General features: G+C 41.4%; 5 protein-coding genes across 8 annotated transcripts in view; 3 read left to right on the top strand and 2 right to left on the bottom strand.

Annotated features, from left to right (window-relative positions):
• Positions 1-252: 252 nt before the first annotated feature.
• chlsn (cholesin) lies at positions 253-12,300 on the bottom strand. Its single transcript, XM_071926763.2, has 6 exons — positions 12,228-12,300; positions 10,751-10,908; positions 10,528-10,650; positions 3,113-3,345; positions 2,662-2,743; positions 253-1,486 (listed from the first exon to the last, which is right to left on the bottom strand). The coding sequence occupies exons 2-6, from the start codon at positions 10,892-10,894 to the stop codon at positions 1,307-1,309; spliced, it is 762 nt and encodes a 253-aa protein (XP_071782864.2). The 5' UTR covers positions 10,895-10,908; positions 12,228-12,300; the 3' UTR covers positions 253-1,306.
• LOC139932842 (G-protein coupled estrogen receptor 1-like) lies at positions 4,495-10,640 on the top strand. 2 transcript variants are annotated; one of them, XR_013507535.1, is made up of 3 exons: positions 4,495-4,681; positions 5,254-8,186; positions 8,854-9,166. XR_013507535.1 is itself a non-coding variant. In XM_071926761.2 (2 exons), exon 2 carries the CDS (start codon positions 8,956-8,958, stop codon positions 10,180-10,182), a length of 1,227 nt encoding a protein of 408 aa, XP_071782862.2. In that variant the 5' UTR covers positions 6,300-8,186; positions 8,854-8,955; the 3' UTR covers positions 10,183-10,640. The 2 variants fall into 2 exon arrangements, 1 of the variants encoding a protein (XP_071782862.2); XM_071926761.2 differs by lacking the exon at positions 4,495-4,681 and having other exon boundaries at positions 6,300-8,186; positions 8,854-10,640.
• Positions 12,301-12,560: 260 nt separating the features above from the next.
• uqcc4 (ubiquinol-cytochrome c reductase complex assembly factor 4) lies at positions 12,561-16,244 on the top strand. The gene is made up of 2 exons (XM_071926807.2): positions 12,561-12,714; positions 15,349-16,244. Exons 1-2 carry the CDS (start codon positions 12,632-12,634, stop codon positions 15,686-15,688), a joined length of 423 nt encoding a protein of 140 aa, XP_071782908.2. The 5' UTR covers positions 12,561-12,631; the 3' UTR covers positions 15,689-16,244.
• A 263-nt stretch (positions 16,245-16,507) lies between these two features.
• h3f3d (H3 histone, family 3D) lies at positions 16,508-19,247 on the bottom strand. Its single transcript, XM_071926729.2, has 4 exons — positions 19,191-19,247; positions 18,256-18,390; positions 17,628-17,781; positions 16,508-17,000 (listed from the first exon to the last, which is right to left on the bottom strand). The coding sequence occupies exons 2-4, from the start codon at positions 18,381-18,383 to the stop codon at positions 16,872-16,874; spliced, it is 411 nt and encodes a 136-aa protein (XP_071782830.1). The 5' UTR covers positions 18,384-18,390; positions 19,191-19,247; the 3' UTR covers positions 16,508-16,871.
• A 1,696-nt stretch (positions 19,248-20,943) lies between these two features.
• c20h8orf33 (chromosome 20 C8orf33 homolog) overlaps positions 20,944-24,339 on the top strand; it is a 205,115-nt gene continuing 201,719 nt past the window's right edge. The window contains exons 1-6 of one of the 3 annotated variants that reach the window (XM_078290694.1): positions 20,969-20,989; positions 21,078-21,157; positions 21,349-21,824; positions 21,918-22,008; positions 22,196-22,342; positions 23,203-23,747. In XM_078290694.1, coding sequence (XP_078146820.1) covers positions 21,130-21,157; positions 21,349-21,824; positions 21,918-22,008; positions 22,196-22,342; positions 23,203-23,435 — 975 coding nt within the window. In that variant the 5' untranslated portion in view covers positions 20,969-20,989; positions 21,078-21,129 and the 3' untranslated portion in view covers positions 23,436-23,747. Of the gene's footprint in view, positions 21,158-21,348; positions 21,825-21,917; positions 22,009-22,195; positions 22,343-23,202; positions 23,748-24,339 lie in introns of those variants that run through there. The other 2 variants (XM_071926803.2, XR_013507538.1) reach the window with 2 other exon arrangements.

Raw genomic sequence — 24,339 nt, 5'->3', positions numbered from 1 at the left:
GAATATGAAGAACGCTCATTCTTAATTTGCAAAACCTAACTTTTCAGTAATCCCTGTTTATCACACAGAGCAACGCCAAAGATGACAAAAGACAAGAGAAAAGATGTCTGACTTTTAAGTTGCTAGTTGTGGATGCAAGCTAGGTCTGCATGATATTGTAATGAGTCTCCTTGGCCTGCTGCCGTTGATAGGAATCTCTACAGAAAACCCCGGTCTGCTGGTTTGGTCATAAATATTAACGACTAAGTGGCGGACAGAGAGGAAATGGACTAGGGTCAGTTTTTATGAAAAGTCAGTTGTCAGGGCAAAACGTGCTGATCGTTATTATGCAGTGGATGGGGAAAATCATATTCATCAATGAGTTTACAGATCGTGGGCCTTGACATGCACAGTCATGTACTTCCTAACCATAAACAGAACTACAAACATTCCCGAGGCTTTAATTTCCACGGGACTCTCAGCCTTATACTGTATATCATCTTTGGTGATGTACACCGTGACTTTGCTCTGACTCTTCATGTCTGTCCAAACTGTCAAAAGTGGATACCATCTTGTGGATACTGAGTGTCAGGTAAGAAAAAAGTACCAAAGTCAAATCAGTTCTCTATACCACAGGTGTAATTTGCAGTATGACTCAACACAAATTTAGCACAAAATTGTAAAAAAAAAAAAATGTAATTAGAATAATCTATTTAAGCTTATTTTGTCCTATTATTACTGTACTATAAATAAACAAAATCTTATAAAATGGTGACTTCAGAGAGACTTCACTTAAGAGTTCAGAACAATGCATATTTATAATACTGTTATGATTCCTCAGATGCACAAAACTATCCAGGACACATTCAATATGAAAAAAATTAAAAAGACAAACTGATTTCATGTCTTTGCTCACTGGGGCAACAGTCATTTCAATGCGACTTATGTTGTCATACATTAAGCGACAGGTCTGGATGTACAAAACTCTTCTCACATTGCAATTGGATCTGCTTAACTGAATATGGAAGTGGTTATGCTTGCTTGCATTGTGGCTGGAAGTCTATATAGACAATTCAGCAACAATGCGGATATGAGCAATGTAAAGACAGAAAAGGAAAGTAATGTAGACACAGATTTAAATAAACACAGCTATGGGAGATGCATAACAGGCATTTTCAGGTGGTCTCATAAAATCTAATCTTCCCCCAGTGGACCCATCCATGCAAAACAACATGGGATTTATGATCAGATCCCAAAAATCACTGATCAACAAAGAGGCTGCAGTTCTTTTCTGGTATACTTGACAACTTCCCAGGATGGTGGAGTGTCAGGTAAGCAGCTGGATGACTTGTTTGGCTCTGTGCGCCCTCTGCTGGCCGTCTCTGTCGTCCGGCCCCTGTCCCGGCTGTTGGACCAGGACTGTGGCCTTCTGCACTGTGGTGTCCCTCGCCCCGCCGCGCAGCCCCTCCAAGTACTGGAGGAGCACGGAGAAGCTCTCATCAGAAATCTGAGGAGACAACAGACATATAAATACATATTTCATGACTGTATGTCTTAGCTGTGCGGACGAGAAAGAGGACGAGTATCCTCCAAAACAGGGAGAGGAATTTGGAAGCTAAGTGAATTTCATTCCCGTACTGTGAGTTGATTTCATCGAATAAGTATCACGTGAAACAAAAAAAAGGAAGTCGAGTATGCAATAGTAACTGATAACACAGAAGAAAGAGAGAATAATTACCTTATATACCTTACCTTATCTTTTTTGTTTTGGAAAGCACTTTGTTGTTTAGAAAAGTGCTATTATATAAAAATAGTTTATTATTATCAACAGAATTTACCTTTCCATGTCCTCTTCTGCCAACGGAGATTGTTATATTTACTTCTAAAGAAATCATGGAAATCTTGATATACTGTTTCTACACTAAATACTGTAATGGCCCTTTCACATTCCTCAAAATATACCGTCAATGACAATATGTTGATACATATGGAGGGTTATTGGTTGAAACTGTGTATAGACATTGTGTATACTACATGTAATTCTTTTTTTTCCAAGTTTTCTGTTCCAATTTCTTAATTTGATGCATGTACAAGACAGTTTACATACTGGATTTATTGTTGCTGGTTTTGTTTTTTATCAAAATTAATGATGGGCACAGAGAGTGTTTTTCTGTCACAGGTCTGTAGAGCCAGTATCATTGTTGTAATGTGTTGTAATTGTTTCAAGAGTACACACTTCTAAGACGCCCGCACAAGAGTGAGCATCTCACTCCTAATTTCATTTCTCTTTTCAGAGCAGGATTATCAGTGCACCTAAGGGGAACTTTTCGTGGCTCGAGCACTTTCTCTTTCAACAGAATTGGCTGTAGCAGTTAAACCATGCTTTATTGACAAAACATCAACATTTCACAAAAACTGTTTGAAAGGTGACATGAAAATCGTTTTTGGAATGAAGGATGGGAAGTAGATGTAACTGATAAACCAAACAGGAAGTTTGTCTTCAAGTCAACACCACCCATTACCTCAGAGGAGAAAAATCCCCCGTTCTTTACTTGACACTGACGTCAGTTTGAATGAACTCGGCTCAAACTCCCAGCTGAGAATCTTTAGCTCAGTTTAGGTCTCAATCACTTTCTGACGAGCTTTATGCACATGGCAATAGGTTTCAAATGACCGTTATACCTTCTCAGAGTCAAACATGTGCTGCAGTAGCCACGTCTGCCTGGTCTTCTGGAACTTCCACTCTTTGCGGTTTTCAGCCCAACTGCGAAGACAAAACCAGGGCAGCTTGCAGGCATTAGCTACCATATTCAAGGTGTTAACCACTTCAGAAAAACACATACTGAATATATTTGTGCTGTGAAATATTACTAAGGAATCAGTCATCTTAAGTTCCATCAGAAAGGGGCCAGGTGCATAAAGATGGCTGCCTCCTGGATTGATCCTTTTTGGTCCTCTAAATCAATACCAGGGTGCCATGGCTTTGATCCTTGTAAATTGCTCTGGATTGTATCTGCTAAATGCGTGGATATTGACATGTGGATGCTTTGCACTGATGTAAGAAGTGATGAGTTCGCAGCAGGAGGCACCATGTTGATTCACCTGGTCCGTGTTAAACAAGAGCTGCTCTTACCAGGTGAGGTAATCTAAGGCCTGCTGAGGTGCAATGGGCGCGGACGCTTCAGGTTTCTCTGAGGGTTGCGGCTCAGCTTTAAGCTTCTTCTTCTCTTCTTTTTTCAGGATCTTCTTCATCTTTCTCTCCAGGACTCGTCGCTCCTCCGGGCTCAAGTCCTCTTCTCCTTCCATCATCTCCTCCTCTTCCTCCTGCTCCCGTGTCACCGCAGGGCGACTGGGTGGCTCTGAAATCTGTCAAAGCACAACAAAGGCAGATTTGGAGTTATCTACACTAACAGACTTTCCTCTATAGACCTTTATCATTTCAGTGTTTACGAAAAACCTTTATCAAACATCCTTCAGAATGCTCATATTTGTATACACTGCCAGCAAAATCCCATTTCATATGTCAATATCAATTTTACTGTTCTACTCAATGCAGGGCTAATTTTCCTATTAATGTTAGATTTGATTTCCACTGACTGCAGAACTAGTGTGGCAGCTTCTTGTAAAGATAAGAGCATGAAAATAATAGGCTGCTAGATGCTGCTGCTTGTTGGGTTTGGATCACTTCCTGTTGCTCTGCAGTTCAGAGGGACGTTTCCTGCGTCTACAATCTTGTGAGGTCAGCATCACACGCATTTTCTCTGCGTATTTAAAGTTCATTGTGGTTGGCAACATCCCTTCAGCTTTAAATGCAGAGCTCAATCTACAGTACACTGGCCCTCTTGCACCTTTCAACCCCCCCCCCCCCCCCCCAAAAAAATCTGTTTTGTCAGAACATGTTCAACTCACCGTGTCTCTCACCTACCAATTTTTGCTTAAGTATGCAGAGGAGCCATTGTGAACAGATGGTCTTTGTGTGACTTTTTATGAAAAAAAAATGGATTTCAGAGAGTAAAACATTTACACTGAAGGCTGTTGAGCGAAGGTAAGAGTGCGGTGGAGGCTTCGGCTGACTCTTTATAGCAGCTGACATTTCTGTATGTTTGCAGCGGCACAACTGAAGTGTAAAATTAGAAATAAACTCAATGGAGATTTTTCTTTTTTTTACAACTATGACTTAAGGTATGAAAACAAAACTACCAAAATAGAGATAATACATAATTCTTTCATTTGTAACAGGCTAAGTTTGTATATTTCTACTTTTGCCTGCAGAAGCATGTATGCAAGGCAAAAGATTTACTAAAATTCAAGAGAAATAGTGAACAAATAAGAAGCCAGTTAAATGTTGGAGCCAGTAAACACAGTACAACTTGCATTTGACTCCGAGTGGAACTTAAACAAGGGGACATATGTTCTCTGATGTTTAACGGTCCTCAGCCTGCTTGGTGATGAAAAAAAAAGAGGGGCGGGGGGGGGGGGGGGGGTTTGGGGGCAGGAAAAGATTTTGATCACATGGTCACGAAGTCATTCTGAAAGTATGCTGGCTGGGTATTGCCCATGAAGATGAAAAAAAGCTATTCACAGTGAGCAGTTGCAACAGTGTCCATGCAACAAGCATCATTTTCAGAGCGTACGGCTTCGAGTCAAAAACAGTGTCGGCTTCGTAGAAACAAACAGAAGAAGGGTGACGAAAGCAAAAATGGTAAGTGGAAACACATGTTTGTCTGAGCAGGCAGTTCCTCAAAAGCGAGCACACAAAGGCAGGGCAGCAGGGAGATGTGGTCATAGTAAATATTTACACTGGATAAACTTGTAGAGATTTGTAATTACGGCTAGAAGTGAAGATTCAATTTTTGGGTTTCATTGTGAGTTAGCTTGGGGAGGAAATGTAAAATGTGTTGTAAGAACATGCGTCTTCATGGTAAACCTTATTTCATGAACCACAGATTGACCAATAATAAGTAAACATTGTGTAAAACCACACTTCCAGCCAATGTATGATAAAAGATACCTGACGAATGAGTTTCACTATTCAAGCAAGGTTGCAATACACAACGCATTTCTGTGTGTCATAACCTGCTCACTAAAAACCAAATAGCAACATAAAAAAAAAAAATAGTCTTTGTAGGCGCTTGAGATATTTGATTTATTTGATATTTGGCTTGATTTCTGGTCAAATCCTGATGGGAGTAAAGAAAAGCTTGATAAACTGTTGATGGTGATGCTGTGGAGGGAATCAGTGGCTCTAAGGGTGTTTTCTCTTTTCATCTCCAGTCGAATCAAAGCGTGAATCTGTCCTCCACTGTGATGAGCAACTCCACCTCAGGAGCCTCCCATACCTTCCTTTTTGATGAAATGGCAGCCAACGACCTAACCTCCAGAGCCAACTACGTCTACAGTGTCTTTGCGGTGCTGGGCTACGCCTCGGCCTGCTTCCTGCTCTACAGCTTCATCCTGACCTACCGAGCCCAGAGGCGTCTGGCCTGGCTCGACTGCCTGCTCTGGGCCTTCTGCGGCTTCCAGCTGCTGCTCCTGCTCCTCTCCTCCACAATGGCCTGCAGACCTGAGTACCTGACGGCCACAGGTTTGGGCTGCGCCGCTCTCTCCTTCACCATCAACACTGCCTCGCTCTGCGGCCTGTTGCTCCTGGTGCTCATGGCCTACGTTCTCACCTTTGACCCTCCGTCGCACGCCCTGCTGAGGCGGCCCGGGGTTTGTGCGGCTCTAGTGGTGCTGGTCTCTGTCCTGTCCTCTCTGCTGCTGGCCGGGCTTCGCGGACCCAGCAAGGATCTGGGAAACTGGGACAACTGCTATATGGACCGAGTCCAGGCTGGTGTTTCATATGCAGCAGCCAAGTTCTGTCTGGCTTTTCTGATTCCCTACATTCTCCAGCTTGGACTTCTGATAGGCGGCTGCGTCCGCCAGTGGAAATCTAACGGGCGTTTCCTCTCCGGGTCCGAGGAGGGTCCGGTGTTCCTGACGGTCACAGTGGTCATGTTCGTGTGCCAGCTCTTCTACAGCGTGGCGCTGCTGAGAGCGGTGCAGCTGGAGGAGGGGGAGAAGGGGGAGGGGGAGAATGGGAAGGGGGGGCTGAGCCATCATGAGCGAGCGTTCCTGAGCGTGGCCGAGTTTGTCCTGTTCTCCGGCAGCTGTGCGAGTCTGCTGCTGGTGCTGCTGATCCACAGGCCGTGTCGAGAGAGTCTCCGGGGAGTGGTCAGGCAGCTGAGGGACTGCTGCCGAAGCCCCGGACGCACGCAGACCCACAGACACATCATCGCACCCCGCATCGAGATCGCAGAAACCCTGCAGGACTTCGAGCCATAGAGGCCAGTAGCAATCACGGACGTGATGGAAAATCCCAAGCAAAGGCCTTGTCAATATATTCATCAGTATAAAACTTATTAGAACTTTTGATGTATCAAACAGGAGATTTTGTGGTCCGATTTATTAGACACATTCCTAGGCCAACTTCAGAAGTGCTTATGCTGGTTCATCTCATCTAAAAAGACTATACAGTATAAATGTCTTTTATATTGACAAAGTGTCTCCTCTAGTGTCACCAGAGACTTTTGCTGTTTATATCTTTTGAACCTCATTTTTTGTACACCAATTGTACACTTTTTTTTACAGATTGTAAAAATAATATTTCAGGAATTTGTCAGTTCAGAGAAGAGTTAATAAATGTTTTTTGCTGTAAATCATTACTGTACTATATGTTGGCATAGTTTTTGGTATATGATAATTCATCAAAATGTTGTTGTCCAAAGTTTAGTGTATAAATCAACAGCTATGAATGTCAAACAATAATGAAAAGAACTACTTTAGGCAGTAGGTGGGATATACATATATATACAGCTCTCCAACCTGCTCTTAGACACACCTCTTTTCCCGGAAACAGACACAGTTTGCACAAACATGATTTGCACAAAAGCCCATTTAGACAAAATGTCCGGAAAAAAGCTGTGCAATTCCCAGAATGTCACATAGGAAACATTTAGTAGCGGAAAATAACAGTAAGATTGTAGGTTCAATCCAGATGTAGGAAGGCTAATAGTGTCAATATTCTTAGTTTAATGAATTTCTCAACCTATTTAATAGCCAAAAAAGGGGTTGGATAAGGTGAGCAACTCCACGACTGCCAACTCCTCTTTCAGGAAATGTATTGACACCTGTTCTAGGAATAACTGACCTGCATGGATCGCATATTGTGTCATATTGTGTCTATGCCAGCACAACTAGAGTGGCACCAAACCAGGGACCAGCAGTCAAAACAAGACAGGAGCTGGGTCATATAAGATATTGGCGCCATGTGACACGTCACACCTGATTCACACTGATTCAAGGCAGCACTGGCTGAAGTCATTTATCTCATTCCTGTTAATCCATCAAAGAAATAACCTAAATCATTAAATACATAATACTATGCATATTTATAATATATATAATAGCATTAGAATGGTAAATCATCTCCTGACTCAGACTGAGGACTGATTTTGTTGATTGGGCAACCAAACAAAAGGAAAAGTTGCCACTGGTAAAGACAGTAAACCGTCTTACTGGGTTTTACTGTCACTGAGGACAGAAACGACAGTGTGAGGCAACACTCGCCTCTGTCCTTCATCTTGTTTTGTGTAAATATGGTGTTGGTCCATCATTGCCAAAATGTCCCCTGACTCCCATATTTATGTATTTGAACATTCTACATTAACAGTCACAGTTCACACACCAGTGAGAAAGTGTTGAGAAGTTAGCCCCAATTCACCCTACAATGTGAATGCTAAATTAATTATGCAAAGGGGAAAGTAAAAGAGAAATTAGTCCATATAAAAAGACATGGGTGGTGTTCAATGTAACTACTTACAGTAGTGCACACACGCACATACTGTGTACTGTAGCTGTAAGAAAAATAAATTGATGTTGTAATGTTTGGCCACAACACAGAATATTAATATAAATTCTATAATGCAATCAGGGTGAGATATTTCAGGGGAAAAAAACAGGGAGAAAGTGTGTGTGTGTGTGTGTGTGTGGTGCATGTGTTTGTGTTTCCTGCTCTGAGTGGTGGGAGGCTCCTCGCTACCTGAGAGAAAAGATGAGGGACGAGCGTTTGTCCAACCTCAGTTGTCTTCTCTGGATTTACGATCACCACCTCACCGGCAAAGGACATCAGGGATTAAAACGACCCAAACTGGAGCAAGGAGACTTGTGTAAGTTTATGCTATTTTATACTCATTCTTACTGTCTGTCAGAAATTATTGTTAAATGACAGTTTTATAGTTTTAAAGTCACTGTATCTGTCAATTTGATCATTAATTTGATCAGCTATTGCTGCATTTTCCCTGCAGCTGAAAACTGCTGGGGAACAATTTTTATTGTCATTTTCAGACATGAAAATACATAATAAACTACCAGACTCAACAACAAGGTCACAGCACTCTGAAACCACAGGATGCATCTTCAATGCATGACATTCTTTCTTGATCCAATTTCTTGATTTCTTGTTTCAAAACCATTGCAAACCAGACTGTGAAAATGCAGCAAACAATTTGTAGTAGAAATAGCCACAGTTATGAGATAATGAAAACTAGATTGTTTCGTAACTGATTATGTTTGGCTGACATGCCATTTGATATGATGGTAAAGGTGGGTATGTCACTCACACAGGAAAATGTGCCCAACATTATGTCCATGTAACTACAGAATGATTATTAATTGATGTCTATTCGGTGTTGTCAAATTAGTTGATATTCACTGATAATGCACATAGAATTTATGCCTACCGCTATTCTATTCTTTAACAATAAATGTGAATATGAGAAGGAGAAGAAGAAGAAAACAAGCCACTGACTCACTGCTGCTCTCCTCTCTGTCTAGAACAGAGCGGGCATCATCATCTCCACCTAACCAAGAAGACCGCATTTCAAAGTGGGGAAACACAGATGGCACCGCAGACTCCACAGCGGCTAAAAACCCCTTATGAAACTAACAGAACTATGGCACCTTAGGGCAGCCGACACGAACCGATCAACACAACAGAGTAACATGGAAGTGACGATGTACTTGGACTATGCTGTCTCCACTGAGAGTAACTTCACTGTGCAGCTGAACGGCTCCCTGGCGGTCGTCTCTAGTCCGCTGCGGGAGGCTTCAGAGCGTCACCAACATTACACCATCAGCCTCTTCCTCTCGTGCCTCTACACCATATTCCTGTTCCCCGTGGGCTTCATCGGGAACATTCTCATCTTGGTGGTCAACCTGGGCCACAGGGGCAGGCTGACCGCCCCGGACCTGTACTTTGTGAACCTGGCAGTGGCCGACCTCGTCCTCGTGGCCGATTCCCTGATCGAGGTGTTCAACCTGAAGGGGGAGTACTACAAGAGGGCCGCCCTCTGCACCTTCATGGCCCTTTTCCAGCAGGTCAACATGTACAGCAGCGTCTTCTTCCTGACCTGGATGAGCTTCGACCGGTTCGTGGCGCTGACCGGCTCCATGGGTCGCAGCATCTCCCACGCCCGCCTCAGCTGCTGCCTCATCTGGGTGTGCTCCTCCCTGCTCACTGTGCTATCGTTCGCCGTGGCCCAAGCGCAGCACGCCGGAGAACTGCACTTCTGTTTCGCCTACGTGTCCCAGATCCAGTGGCTGGAGGTGACGCTGGGTTTCTTGGTGCCTTTCTGCATCCTGGGTTTATGCTACTGGAGGATAGCGCGGGTGCTGCTGCGCGGCCACAGGCGGCGGGACGGCCTGCAGCAGCGGCCTCGTAGGCAGAAGGCTTTGCGGATGATCTCAGCGGCCGTGTTGGTCTTCTTCCTCTGCTGGCTCCCGCAGAACGTGTTTGTTAGCGTTCACCTCCTGCGGGGCGAGGCGGACGGCGGCACGCTGTGGCGCGACTACCCTCTGACGGGGCACGTCGTCAACCTGGCGGCCTTCTCCAACAGCTGCCTGAACCCGCTCATCTACAGCTTCCTTGGGGATACGTTCCAGGACAAACTGAGGCTGTTTCTTAAGCAAAAGAGCTGGGCCAAGCTGCACAGGTCAACCTCAGGGAACTCGACCGGTCTGCCGGCTGCAAAGACATGCGGCCGTCCAACGTGCAAAGGGGAGTTCCAGTCCACGCACTTCCTTCAAAGCTCTCACATCCTCCCGCAAACTGTCATATACCCCTCAAATACAAATCACAAATCTGAGATCACACAGCTTCTCTAGACAGCCGAGGTCTGTGCCATGAACTTGAAAGACAGTATTCACACTGCCTAAAAAAGTAGCAATGCAGAATGCGATAACTGGATGAAGTAGGAAAATGCCTCAAAGCTACAACTCACCACTGTTGGGAGAAATAATGGTGATACATTTATGTGTGCTTCATTTATTGGAATCAATTGTGTTATAGGTCCAAATTTGTTATTAAAAAAGTTATTACCAGGAGTATTGAAGAATTTTCTATGTGGAAGTCAATATTGAGTGTTCAGCTCAGGACTCACAGATTCCAGCATCATAACAACATTGTTTGAATCAAAAAAGAAATAATAAATAAGTAGCCAACGTTCTTACCTCCATTTGCTTTTTCTTCTTCTTTGTTTTCTCTGTGGTTTGTTTCTTTTTGTGTTTAATGTCCTTTTCCTGTTTTTTGGTATCTGTTTTGATTGATATGTCAGGAACCTGTAATGGAGCCTCCTGGATGAAATAAAGATATTCATTATTTTGACAGCACGTTCAATTGGTCTCATCTCAAAGAGATATAGGTGATGAATAACATCTTTACTGTGCCACTCACCTCTATTTCAGTGTTTTTCCTTTTCTTTTTCACTTTGCTTTCCGTCATTTCCTTCACACAAACCTCCATCTCATCTGAACTCTGCTTCTTCCTTTTAGGACCGCTCCCTTTTGATTCTGGTGCCAAAGATTTGTTCTTAGCCATGAGATACCTTACTCCTACAAACAAAAACCAAATGTGTATGTTACTAACAGACAGATCCATAGAGTCAGAAACAGACAGACAGACCATCAGCCTTGGCGGTGGTCTTTTGCGTGATTAATTTGTTGTGATGACACTAACCCTGAAAAATAGCAGCCAACCTCGACTTTCCTAACAGTTGAAAATCAATTCTAAACTGGAGTCAAATTATATTTCCTTGAAATTGGCTATATTGTCATCTTAATGTATTCCAGTAAATAGGCTAACAAATCTGTACAAAATTTCCTCATTTGACATAGGAATAGCTGATGCCTTCATCCTATTTGAGGGATCACAGAACGTCTCAGCTACATTCACAGTTGAACCATTGGTATCAATGGGAAAATAAGCAGGCGGGTTCCTTCAAAAATCATCTCAATAGTTTTGAGTGTTCAGTTCCAGGTTGGCAGAGTTGAGACTGTTAGTAACACCTGTAACAACTAAGTAAATCCTTACATATAAGCAATCCATACTGTTTCCTATACTTCCCACTCTTACAGTCTACCCAACAATTGTCGTAAACACATTTTCGTAACCACACAATTGTTTCTATATTCGGCCTACTGCTTTTATTATATTTTTTTATTTCAACATTTTATATTTGCATGTTTTATATTCTTTTTTGTGTGCTTCTTTTCTCCCCAGGAGAATCCTACTACTTTTGCTGCTGCAACAACCTATTTTTTCTCACAGGGATCAATAAAGTTTCATCTTCTCTTAGTGGCACCATATTACATGGCAGCAGTAAAAAATAAATAATACAATAGGCTAGTTGATCTCTAGTAGAACCCTGCTGAAATGAATCTATAAAAATGACTAAGAACCATAACAAGTGGTCCATTTACACTTGTTACCAAAATCCTAAAGCTTAAATCTGTGTTTGAATCTATGCATTCAGGCCATATTTAAGCACAGGTGTAAATAACAGTCACTCAATGCACACATGGCATTATGGGGCAAGATTGGGTGTAATTACATGTGTTTGAATGTCTTGGTTCCCCATCTGGTAGTAAAACCTTAATACATTTTTATCTGCAAGGTTTCCTCCCATGTGTAAATGGAGCTATAAGGAGTAAAATAACAAATTCACCTCAGTGTGATTTATAATCCCATACAAATTGAGTGAATTTCTCAGGCAAACGTTGAACAGTTTTGATAGCCAACAACTGATTTTAGCTAGCTATGCTAGCTAAAAGTAGCTAAAGCAGATTCTAAGGTTCCTACATTAAAAAGTTCTTAACACCTAAATGTATTCATACGACTAAAATGTTTATTTTATCATATAACTACTTCTTACCTATGGTAACTTTCTTGAGCTACAGAAGACACACAGGACGCTGTCGAGGCACACACCAACAAGCATGGGGATCCAACCAGGAAGTAATGTAGCTTGGTGAAAAATGATTGGACCGATGTCTCACATTGTTTTGTGATTGGTCAATGAGTGTGACTTAACATTATAAAACAGTTGAAATTCTGATTGTGAGTGTTAACGCTTCTATTTATGTTATATATTACACTTAGCACCTCACATATATATATTACCAAATAAGTAAAGTGCACAAGTAAAAATATAAGTAAATCGATGGTTCGGAAATCACTTTACGCAACACAAAACCCGGAAGGAATTCAATGTTGCACAAGCGGTGTACATGACCCTGAAGTCGAGCAGCTTCTTACCTAAAATGACCGTTGTCCGAGATGAATTCAAGACGTGTTTTCGGTAGTTTGTCACGCTTTGCCTTGAATCGAGGGATATTAATTCACGGCACTACGAGTCTGAGGTATGTATGAATCTGTGTAACTGTCGCTACAGCTGAAAGGTCGCCCACGTTGATTTTATCATGGTGGATGAGGTTCAATGACAGTGTTAGGACTTGAATGAATGGCTGCCACCAGCAGCAATTTGTATAGTTTAATTGGTTCAGCTCATGTCTGTGTTACTCAGGTTAGTACGGAGTAACATAAATGGTGTTTAAATAAACTGTTTAGTGTTTAAAACTGGGTTTCTGACACGCTGTTGCCACATGCGGACTAATCTTTTCCAACAGCTCATGATGGCCACCACCACCAAACCATTGTAATCCCACTGTACAGTAATTACCATTATAAATCCATTGATAGTGCTACATGACACCATACTGATCATAATAAATATTATGTTCTAGCAATCAGTGGTGGAGTACAGAATATCCTACTCAAGTAGAAGTACTGTAGCCTGCTTTTCTGATATTTTACTTAAGTGATGATGATTTTCTTTTATTTTCGTGTCATGCACACAAAGTGCTCAACCCTCATGGGTTTACAAGACACCAGAGTTACAGTTGCAGTGGTCATACATTTCATTTCATTACAAAATTACAGATTATTATACAGCTCGGGTTAAACAAAATATTCTGCCTTCTCTCCCAAACTTGGCAAATAAAATCTGCTACAGAAAAGATTCCCACAACTGAAGATGAAGCACAACTCAAGTTTTTCATAATCATCCAGCCCAAAGAAATCAACACAAATAGAGGACATTTTACTAAAAAGTACATCCCTTACGTCCTTGTAAACAGGACAGTAAAGCAAGAAATGAACCTCATTCTCAATTTCACCTAACTCACACAACAAACAAAGTCTGTCCTCTGGAGTGGCATTAAACCTACCGGTCTCTAGGGCTAGTGGTAATGTTTCTGAACGTAACTGTGCACATAGGGATCTTTGTCTTTTGTTTAAATTATACTTCAGGTTCTACACTGTAGCTACTCTTTATGAGACAATAAATTCGTAGTTTTTGCTTATACCATATCAACAGACCATTTTTCTTTATACATGAGAAACATTTTACTCCTAATCTCCTGAATATCACAAAGTAACCTGTTCTGGAAAATTAATGACAAATTGTTCAAATAAAATAAGGATTTCAACTCATTGGCCCAGGGATGACCATGCGAAATGTCCCAATTAAAGATCTTTTTAGTGAGTCTCTGATCAGACATCTTCACAAGTCTATTCCAAAACCGAAGCATTTGACCTATATGTCTGATGTTTGGAGATTCCCATCCCATATCTCCACTAATGGCCAAAACTGAAGTAAATTTATGGAATAGCTCTGTGCTGCACAGTGTTGCAACTTGTGTGTTCACGGAAACCCCAAACACCAGAAGCATAGTCAGACACAGGACACACACATGAATTATAGAGTTGTGTATAAGTATGGAATCCCAGATGACCACATTGTTTAATTTTGTTCAGTACAGATCCCAGTGCTCTACCCGCTGACTGAGCTAGATGTCTAATATGTACATGTATTTGTGTTTTGTCTTGATTTACCACTAGTCTCCATTTCCAGCACCATTCCGCAACAATGTTCAGCATAATCTGCAGATCTTTTTCATGTTCAGCAAGTAAGACTATGTCATCCGTATATAATAATATGCCCACAATCTGATCATCAACTGTTGGGAAAGCCATCCAGTTGTGTATTCATTCACCTGCACATGGGCAACAGGTGCTTGAAAAAGAGACTTAATGGCATAATAAAACTTCCCATTGACTCCAGAATTTAACAACCTATATTGAAGAAGTTCCCTATTAATCCAGTCAAAAGCCTTCTTGAAATCAATAAAACAAACAAATGTAGACCTATTCTGCTTAATTCTTGCACGTATAATGGAAGTGACTGCATATATATGATCAATACATGCTCTGGCTTTTCATTTTGCTCATCCACAAGCAAACCTGTCCTCTCAAGGTGGTCTACAACTCTGCAATTTAAAAGTGAAGAATACAATTTATATACACAGCTAATAAGACTTATACCCCTATAGCTGAGTGGTAGCTTGGGATCAGTAGAAGTAAAAGTTCTGGTGTAAAAATCAACCTAAGTAAAAGTAAAAAGTCGCTCATTTAAAATGTACTCAGAGTAAAAGTCATTGAGTTACTTTTTAGAAAAGAGAAGAGTTAGATGTGATCTTTCCAATGCAATTATAGAAGGATGAGAAGACATACAGCGGTTCATTTTAATTGGAAAGTAAAAGTGAAAACTAAAGCCAGACTACTCTAATCTTCTCTGCTGACTGATCATTCACTGTGAATGGATTCACAACTTGTCAATTTACTATTGTCCAGTTTCTGTTTCTTATGGAGAGCCACAAAGTTTGTACTCTGTAATGGATGTGATTTAAAATGTAGTGAAGTAGGCTACAATACTTCAGTAAAAACGTACTTGAGCAAAAGTAAAGTTACTGACTTTACAAGTACATAAAAAAAAAAGCTATTCAATTATAGTAACGTGCATAAATGTAATTAGTTACTTCCACTCTTGGCAATTACTATTATGAATTCACTGACAGTGTTACATGATACCATAACATCTATTCTCACTGTCTGAACTGTTACCCTTCTAACTGACTCTCCCTCCCCGTCAGCAGACTGAACCAGGTCAGGTCCGTCTCTCTGACCGTCCAGAAGTCGACCCGCTCCAGTAAGCCAGAAGAAGATGAAGAGGTGAACAGCGAGCCCATCAAGTTCTCCACCAGCAAGGCCAGCCACCGGACCTGGAGGGTGGACCGCTCCATGGGAAGCCAGTTCGAGCGGCCCTGGTGGAAAGTCCTGCCCATCAGCCTGTTCGGCATCAGCTTCCTGCTGTGGTGCGCGCTGCGAGGAGAGACTGACATTGATGCTCAGCTGGAGAAACAGCTGTATGAGCATTTACCTGGCTTGCTTTCAGACGAAGAGGAGGAGGAGCAAGTCCAGAATAAATCAAGTTAATACCTCTGGGACTTTATATGATGTATATATATTTCAGGTTATATTTATTTTGTCGGATGCATCTTCATAATGTCTGTGACACATGCAGGGTGAGGGATGGCACCGCCTCAATGGAGAGGCAGGGCTGAAGGTGCAGCAAGCGATGCCGTCCAGTGAGTGCTGAAGCAACTCAACAGGGACTTTTCAATCAGTAGCTATTAGGAAACACTATTGATTGTGTCCAGGGACGGGCAATTATGTGCCACGGAGGGCCAAGAGTCTGCAGGTTCTCATTCCAACCAATTACAACATCAGGTGATTTCAGATTAGTTCCTCCTCTGCGGTTGGAAGTGTATTAATCTGTGGAATCACCCGGTGTAATGTTGGAATGAAAACCTGCATATTCCGTCCTCTATGGACAGATTGCCCATCCCAGCTAGATGAAACCCTTCTGCCTTTTGTTTTCATATCAGTTGAATAGAGCAGGGTTGAGTGTACTTGACTAATTTCAGTTATGAATAGTGAAAGGGCTTGTGGATGTAATGCCTTGCTTAGATCTATTCATCCAAGATGACAATTTATTCTGCCGTGCTATACAGAGTAAAGTTGCTTTCAGTTAAGTTTAAGTGACTACTTTTTTGCCAAATCACACATCGTGTACATACCACCGCTCTAATGCATCAGCAAACATTGCCAAAGCACAAATATTACACAACACAATGTACAAGTCATTCACTAACCTAGGCAAGTGTATTCAGTGCTTTCAGTCCTTTGTCAATCCACAGCATGTGTATTTAGGTACGATCGATTGGGCAACAGAAGCAAACTTCAAAATTTAAGTCAGAATTGAGGTAGCGGAAAGTTTATTTACAACAATGTGACAACAAATCTGTCGACATGCACACACACAGGATGAAGGTACAGAGTCTAAAATAGAAGATTTTCAAAACTTGAGAAAAGCAAGGAAATTTTAGCATTTACTTACAAATCTCAAGCTCTATCCTAGTGATCAGGACAGTAAATCACAGAATTGAGGGGGAAATAAGAATTAGAAAATAGTCAAAAAAAAAAAAATGCTGAACCTACAAATGACAGACAAATGAGATGTTACACATGCCGTTATAGTTCAGATTTACAAGAATAAAATAAAAACCCAGCCAGTCCCACCCACCCCCTCTAAAAAGATAAAATTCAAACATTCAGATTATGCACGCTCTCCTCTGATTCGCCTGGCCAGCTGGATGTCCTTGGGCATGATGGTGACTCTCTTGGCATGAATAGCGCACAGGTTGGTGTCCTCAAACAGGCCGACCAGGTAAGCCTCACTGGCCTCCTACATGGACAACAAACATTTCAAGTTACACTTTAAGCAAGTCAGCAGTAAGTATTTGATATCTGTGACTATGTTGGCACAAAGGCAAGTAGCCACATTAAGTATTCAACATTAACTTCATTGATCCCAAGGGGAAATGTGGATCATTGAAGCAGTAAAGAGCAACAAATGAAAACAAATCAAACATATGGAAGCTGAGCTGAAACAACATACCAATACAGAGTTTTGTACTTTATCATTAATAAGGATTATTACACCATGTTTATTATTTGAGATCGGGCTGGGCGATATGGCCAGAGATTCATATCATTGTAAACGTAACATTTACCTCAATAACAGTAAATGAAAACTATAGTATATTTTTCTAATCCCGGTGTAGAAAAACTACATTCACCATTAACGTCATAAATATAAAAAGTATGCTTTTATTTTGAAGGTAAAAGTACTTCCAGTCATATTCTGTCCTTCTCTAGCTTGCTTGACACAGCAGATTATATGCTGCCCTTATATTTTGAAGGTAAAACCACTTTACTTATTCCGTCCATCTCTTGAGTGCCACTGTCAGTTTGGGTAAATTTTCAGTATAATCGCCCGGCCCTAATTTGAGTGCATCAAGTGTCGTCTCACCTGCAGAGCACCAATGGCTGCACTCTGGAAACGGAGATCTGTCTTGAAATCCTGAGCGATCTCCCTGACCAGACGCTGGAAGGGCAGCTTCCTGATGAGCAGCTCAGTGGACTTCTGGTACCGACGGATCTCTCTCAGAGCCACGGTGCCAGGCCTTCAATGAGAAATAAAAATCAGTTCTCTTGTATATTAAACACCCCATTACAAAGTAAACACCACATTAGAATGGAAACAGACTAATTTAATCACTTTCAGATAGATCATATTAGTACTTAAGTGAATTACCTATTAATAAAACCTCAATAAATTACACAAAAAAAGGGTAGGGATAGGGAGGGGTAGGGATTTGAAATTTACTGAATCACGTGACCAGTTGAGGTCATAAAAACGGATTCCTTTTGCATGCCAGCTTCACATCTGTACTGCTGATCATGACATGCTTTGTAAGGACACCATACAGTTTACTGTATGCTAGTAAATTGTGATCCATCATTTATCTTGTGACTCATCCAACAAACAAAATAGTTTGTGGATTTGGGCTACCGCAAATTAAGCCAACAGAAATTTGAGCATGCTTCAGTTATGATAAAGTCAATATGTATTAGTCATTACAGCAGCTGATCCATACCTGTATCTGTGGGGCTTCTTCACTCCGCCGGTAGAGGGCGCGCTTTTCCTGGCAGCTTTGGTGGCGAGCTGCTTCCTGGGCGCCTTTCCTCCGGTGGATTTACGAGCGGTCTGCTTGGTACGAGCCATATTTCAGCTGCAGGTTGGAAAACAACAAAACAAAAGATGAGACTGACGGCGAAGCAGCAGTCACTTAAAACACCGGCACCCAGCATGCCCGGCCGACATCTACCGCACTGAACTGATGCCTTTAGAAAGTAGATAGTGTAAGTTAGTGCTTCCATCAAAGACATTCAATTCATAGTCAAAACTTGATTAATTAATGTGCCATCATCTGTTCGACCATTTATGCCATGTTCGGTGCAAAAGCCATGTTGGACATGTAACGTTAAATCAAGCTTTTGCAGCGGAACGCTTAATAGGACATACTGAGTAACTTCTGACGGTTTTAAACCACAGCATGAAACACAAACCTATCCTAACGTACACCGGCCCGCCACCATTACGCTACAAGGATCATACACGTTTCCTTTTCGTTAACGAGCTAATTTAAAGCTAGCATTAACTGAAAAATGGCGCCAGCTAACTAGCATCACAAGACGCTACACTATACTAAATTATGCCGTTCCATTCTAAATCAGTTTTGCATGAAATTATATAGGACATGGCCTCCGTTTCACATTTAATAATAGTTTACTGGGTTTGCCAGCTAACAACATTTGCAGAGCGCCTACTAGCTAGCTAACAGTTAGCCAACTGGCTATGGCGCGCGTCGTTTTGTGTAGATTATTCCAGCCATACTTGGACGTCTATTTCATAACTGAAAAGCAATGTATAACAGTTACAATCGAACTTAAACAATCACTCATAAACAGCATCGGCATAATGTATAAAAACCGGCAGCAACATTAGTGATCGTAAATGCTCTCTCGTTACCTTTTTCTGTTTATTTTCTGGTACAACAGCGGCTAGTCGGCGTGTCTCGGTAGAATAGTTTAACAGAGGGCGCACGAGGTATTTATAGACTGGGCAGACTGAGAGCCGAAGCCCAACCCATGAACTTCTGTGATTGGTCAGCAGTCAAACCCCAACAGAATGTGATTGGTCGAAGTAAAAGTCTTACCACTTCCTCTACATTTGAAGTTGTGGGAAGTGTCGTCTGTTCAAGAACTCCCAAGCTCCTTCAATATAAAACCTCCTTGGTTCCTTAGATAAAGCAGCTATGTGCTTAACTTTAGATACTCACTGTGACAAACTTTTAAAGACGTTTTTGGAGCTTACTAAGAGATTTGTTATTTCGTGATTTTAAGGGAGCAACTGTTAAAATCATACTTCCCAATACCACAAGACAATGTGTAATTACACTTTTCCTCATTCAGGGAAAGACAAATTTTTTGATCATCTTTGTCCAATTACTCTATTGAACAATGATTATGATATACTGACTCACATTTATATCAGTCGTTTCAAACTGTGATTAACTAAAGTAATTGGCGAGACACAAACTGGTTTAAAAAAAATCAAGGTCTATACTTCATAATATACGTTTAGTCCAGGATTTGCTTGAGTACAGCTTTAATAAAGACCATCCGAATGCAGAAAGCAGTTGGTCAGAGCCATTCTGGACTAGCTTCTTTTAACTAGAGTAATTTGTCCAGAGTCTCGTGTTGTTGGATGTGTTGTTGCACAGTGTGGTGGAGCCTGGAGGACATAAACAACCTGATCCTTTGTGCCTCTGTTTCACATCATGTGTATCAAAGAGGAGGATCCAGAGGAGCCGGTCCAGCTGGATCCTGAAGACCCTCCTGCAGAAAGCGTCATGTCCCTAACAGTGGTAGACTCTGGTCACCAAAGGAGTTTATTTCCTGACAGATACCCTTTACCTGTGATTCTCAAGTCCGCTTTATTTGCATACAATGATGAAGGCAGTTTCATTTTCTTGTTTAATCGTGTGCTCTGTGTAGATTCATTTCATTGGATTGCATTGCATTGCATTCCATTGGATATTTTGTGCTCTGTTTTATTTCTTGCAACTGTGTTTTTTTCTTCTATTTTATCTTCTTGTGTTATCGAGCTTGATTTTATTGATTCACTCGTACCTCACACTTCATGAGACTGTGCCTTTTTCATGCTGTAAATCACTTTGTAACGTTTGTTTGTTTGTTTGTTTGTTTTAAAGGTGCTATACAAAGTTTATTATCATTATTAGGAAGATGTAACTAGCAAATGCTCATTTTCAAACTTCATAATAATATTAGTTGTGTGGCGACCTTTGCCCCTAATATGCTTCCTGTGCTGTTTTCTTTTTGATTGCTGTAGGCAATTTAATTTATGCAATGCAACTCCTGCAAATAAAATGTCAAATCAGTGCTATTTATTAATAGATTATGATATTTGCAGTCATAATATGATATTTGGATATTGGATATTTATTTGGATAATTTTCATCAATTTGTAAAATGTAATGCTGTCTTGGTCCAGAATTTGCGAACATTATGCTGCGATGGAGCACAAATGCGCGCGTGTATGTGTTAATAGTTCAGTTTTCTCCGTGACAACATTTGTTAGTCCATTAAGTCTGCAAAATCTGTCTATCAGTCCACTCACTCCTCGCTCGGACCGGTTCGGACGCATCAAGCGGAACTACCAGCATTGTGGAAACATTACCCCGTCGGAGTTATTCTCAAGTAACATCGTGGTTGAGTTTATGAGCAACATACCTCACGTTCTAAACGGTAAGCAAACCCAGAAAACAGAGAAAATATTTCATAATGTTCAAACCGATGCGCATATTTACACTACTGAAGCCTTGAATATATAAAGTCAACTGGAACAGGCGCTTTTCACCTGGAAATCTGCAAAACAGAGAATCATCATGGCTGAGCAAAGGCTGTTGGTTATAGGTACATTGTAACTTAAACAATTTAGTAACGATTTCGGCACAACATGAAGCTAAATATTATCTTGACGAGCCATTCTCTCTCTCTCTCTCTCTCTCTCTCTCTCTCTCTCTCTCTCTCTCTCTCTCTCTGTGTGTGTGTGTGTGTGCGCGGGTGCTGCATGTGTATGTGTTTATGTTTTTATGTTGAGACAGATATTGAACCCAAGTCAAACAGCTCCACTCCCACTGGCCCAGGCCGAGCAGAGAAAGCCCTCTGGACTCGCAGCGATAACTCCTTCAAGTTCAACTTCTTCTCTGGGGATTCTCCAGCAGCGCAGCAGGAGGAAACACCATCATCAGACAGGAAACCGCCATCGAACAAGTCAGCAGGCCTGACAGCCTTTACAGGACAGGGCTCTGGGTTCGCCTTCAACTTCCAAATCCCCCCCGTCCCGCCTGAAGACATGAAGATGGAAACCTTGGAGGCTGCTGCTTCTTCTCCAAGCAGCCAAAACTGCGTCCGAGAGGAAAATCCCTCCGACTCACAGCAGCAGGTTAGTTCCCCACCTCAGCCGACGAAAGCCAAGAAGAAGAAGAAATCTGGGAAGAAGAAAGCCCCAGAAAGCACCGAGGTGCAGCAGAAGCCAAGTCCGACTGAGGGGAGCGGAGGAGGCGAAGACCCGGTGCTGGTCAGTGTGAAACGTTTTCTCTCAACCTAATCGTTGTCACGGTGGGATTCGTAGTGATTTGATGTCGGAGTAAAGTGCGACTGTGTCTTGCAGAGTGCAGAAGAGCAGCTGAACAGGGAGCTGGACTGGTGCATCGAGCAGCTGGAGCTGGGAATGAGGACCCAGAAGGGGACACCCAAACAGAGTCAGTCATCATGATACGATTCCACTGAAAGACGATAAACGATAATATTGAATTATCGCCCGACCCTGTTTACTACACTTAAATGATAAAGATGATGCACTACTTAAATGTGACTGACAGTTCAGGATCATGAATGGCTCTGATAGTTGATACCTGTGTGTGTGTGTGTGTGTGTGTGTGTGTGCAGAGGAGGAGGCGTCCTGCGCGCTGAAGACGCTGCGCAGCTCTAAAGCTCCGCTGGCCAAGAAGAGGCAGGTGATGAGAGCCATGACCGGAGACTACAGGAAGAAAATGGAAGAGGAGAAGGACAAGCAGTTCAGACTCATTCAGGGCGGTGAGTAGAAATAATAAAGTGCTGAGGGAGAACAGTGTGTCTCCTGTTGCTATGATACATCTGAACAGGATCATGCAGAAGGGCAATAAAATGGCAAATCCATGGGAACAGTTTATGTGTTTATAACAAGCAGAGTTACTTTCTCTTGAGAAAGGTCACATGAGTTGGACTCGAGTCACAAATTGAGACTCAACTTGATTCATGAAGAGAATACTTGAGACTTGACGTGACTTGGGTTCTGGTGACTTTGACTTGTACTTTGATGACTTGAAAAGGTTTCCAAAGTCTTGAAAAAAGATCTTGTGTTTGTGTAAATGACGTAGATTGAAAGTGATGAGATTTGTTCCACCAGACAACTTTTTTCTTTCTTTCTTTTCTGTTTTCTGAATTTGTATGGAATGATTGAATTTATTGAAGTTGAAACTGATTATAGAAATCAAACTCATGATGCTCTTACCAAGTTTTTATCCTATTAAAACCATATTACACTGAGAAGTCCTAGATATTTTGTTTTCTTTAAGATATTAAATTGATACTGCACTCTTGATTTGTTCTGACTTGACTTGCTGTTTGCTACATTTAGACTTGAGACTTGACATTAATGACATAGACTTGACTTGGTAATATACATTTACACTTGGGACTTGTGCCTCAAGACTTGAGATTGACTTGGGACTCGAGCAAAGTGGACTTGGTCACACCTCTGCTGATTCCTGTCCTAAGCCTGAAGGTGTTTTCTAGGTGAAAAAAAGCCACTTAAACCCACTTAAAAAGTTAAAATGCTCTTGGAGTTGTAGTTTCTGTTTCTGTTGTGTGTGTGTTGAAGTCCCATTAATTAACAGATTTCTTCTCTCCACCAGCAATTGCATCAGCGCAGGTCAAAGCTGTGTCAAATTCCTCAAAGACATCTGTTTTCCACCGGAGAGCTGAAATCCAAACCCACACACCGGCCACAGAGGAAAAGAGCAAGCGGCAGACGTTGCAAACTGAGTCCCAGGCTGCAAACACGAGCGCAGCGACTCAGCAGGAGGTGTCGACTTTTGTCTTCGCTCCGTCAAAGGAAGAGTTTCGCTTCAATTTTCTTGACTCGTAGCCTGGTAATTTTAGACAAGTTTTCGACCATATGTTGGAAAAAAGGCCTCACTCACCAGGTCTGGTCAGTCTGATTTGTGCGGTGTGCCGGACATGTTTTGTGTCAGAAATTAGAAAGAAGCACGCAGAAATCAAAATGCCTTCACTAGCCAGGAGTTGCATTGCAGTTGGAGAGAGAGAATGAAATCCTTCAGTTTCCAGTCCTGACTGCTTGCAGTGCTGGCTGTTTGTATCATATGTCTAAATAAAGTATTTTGTATGTTTGTTTGCATTGTTATTTTTTATTGTAAGCTGTTAAACAATAATAAACAAGTTATTACTGCAGTATTTGATATTGTTTGATCATTGTTTCACTTCATCAATGGTATGGCACATTGATACAAATATAAGAGTTTACAGTAAAAAAATCCCAGCTAGCTCAGTCAGTGCACACGTGTTTTTGTGTTGAGTGGATTTATCACAGAAGAGAAACAGCTTATTGCTGATTACTTGTCTATGAAAAGTTGAGCTAGAGTAGTTGCTCTTGGTCTATTTCTGTCTAGAAAAAAGATTAAATGAAGTTGGTTGCTCATATCTCTAAAGTAGGATCTGCTTTACATACTGTATCTATTAAAACTTGTAAAAGGTGCTCAGTTGATGCCTAACAGTTCTGTTTGTACAGTTAAAGAGAGGCAGGTTCAATAACGTAATAACACATTTTGATTATATCAACTTCCAAAAGCAGTAATTCACGAAATAAAGTTTAGTAAACAGTAGTGTCCTGGGTTGATTACTATTTTTTGTGTGTGACACCAAATCCTTAGATTGCAGTTTACAGTTAGACTACAAAACAGAAAGTATTTGTCTTTAGCGTATAACTAAGAACCTTTGCTGTTTTTTTGTTTTACCAATATAACTGGATATAT

The sequence above is a fragment of the Centroberyx gerrardi genome, chromosome 20 (assembly GCF_048128805.1).
Source record: "Centroberyx gerrardi isolate f3 chromosome 20, fCenGer3.hap1.cur.20231027, whole genome shotgun sequence".
NCBI lineage: Eukaryota > Metazoa > Chordata > Actinopteri > Beryciformes > Berycidae > Centroberyx > Centroberyx gerrardi.
This window is presented reverse-complemented; position numbering and strand designations above follow the sequence as displayed.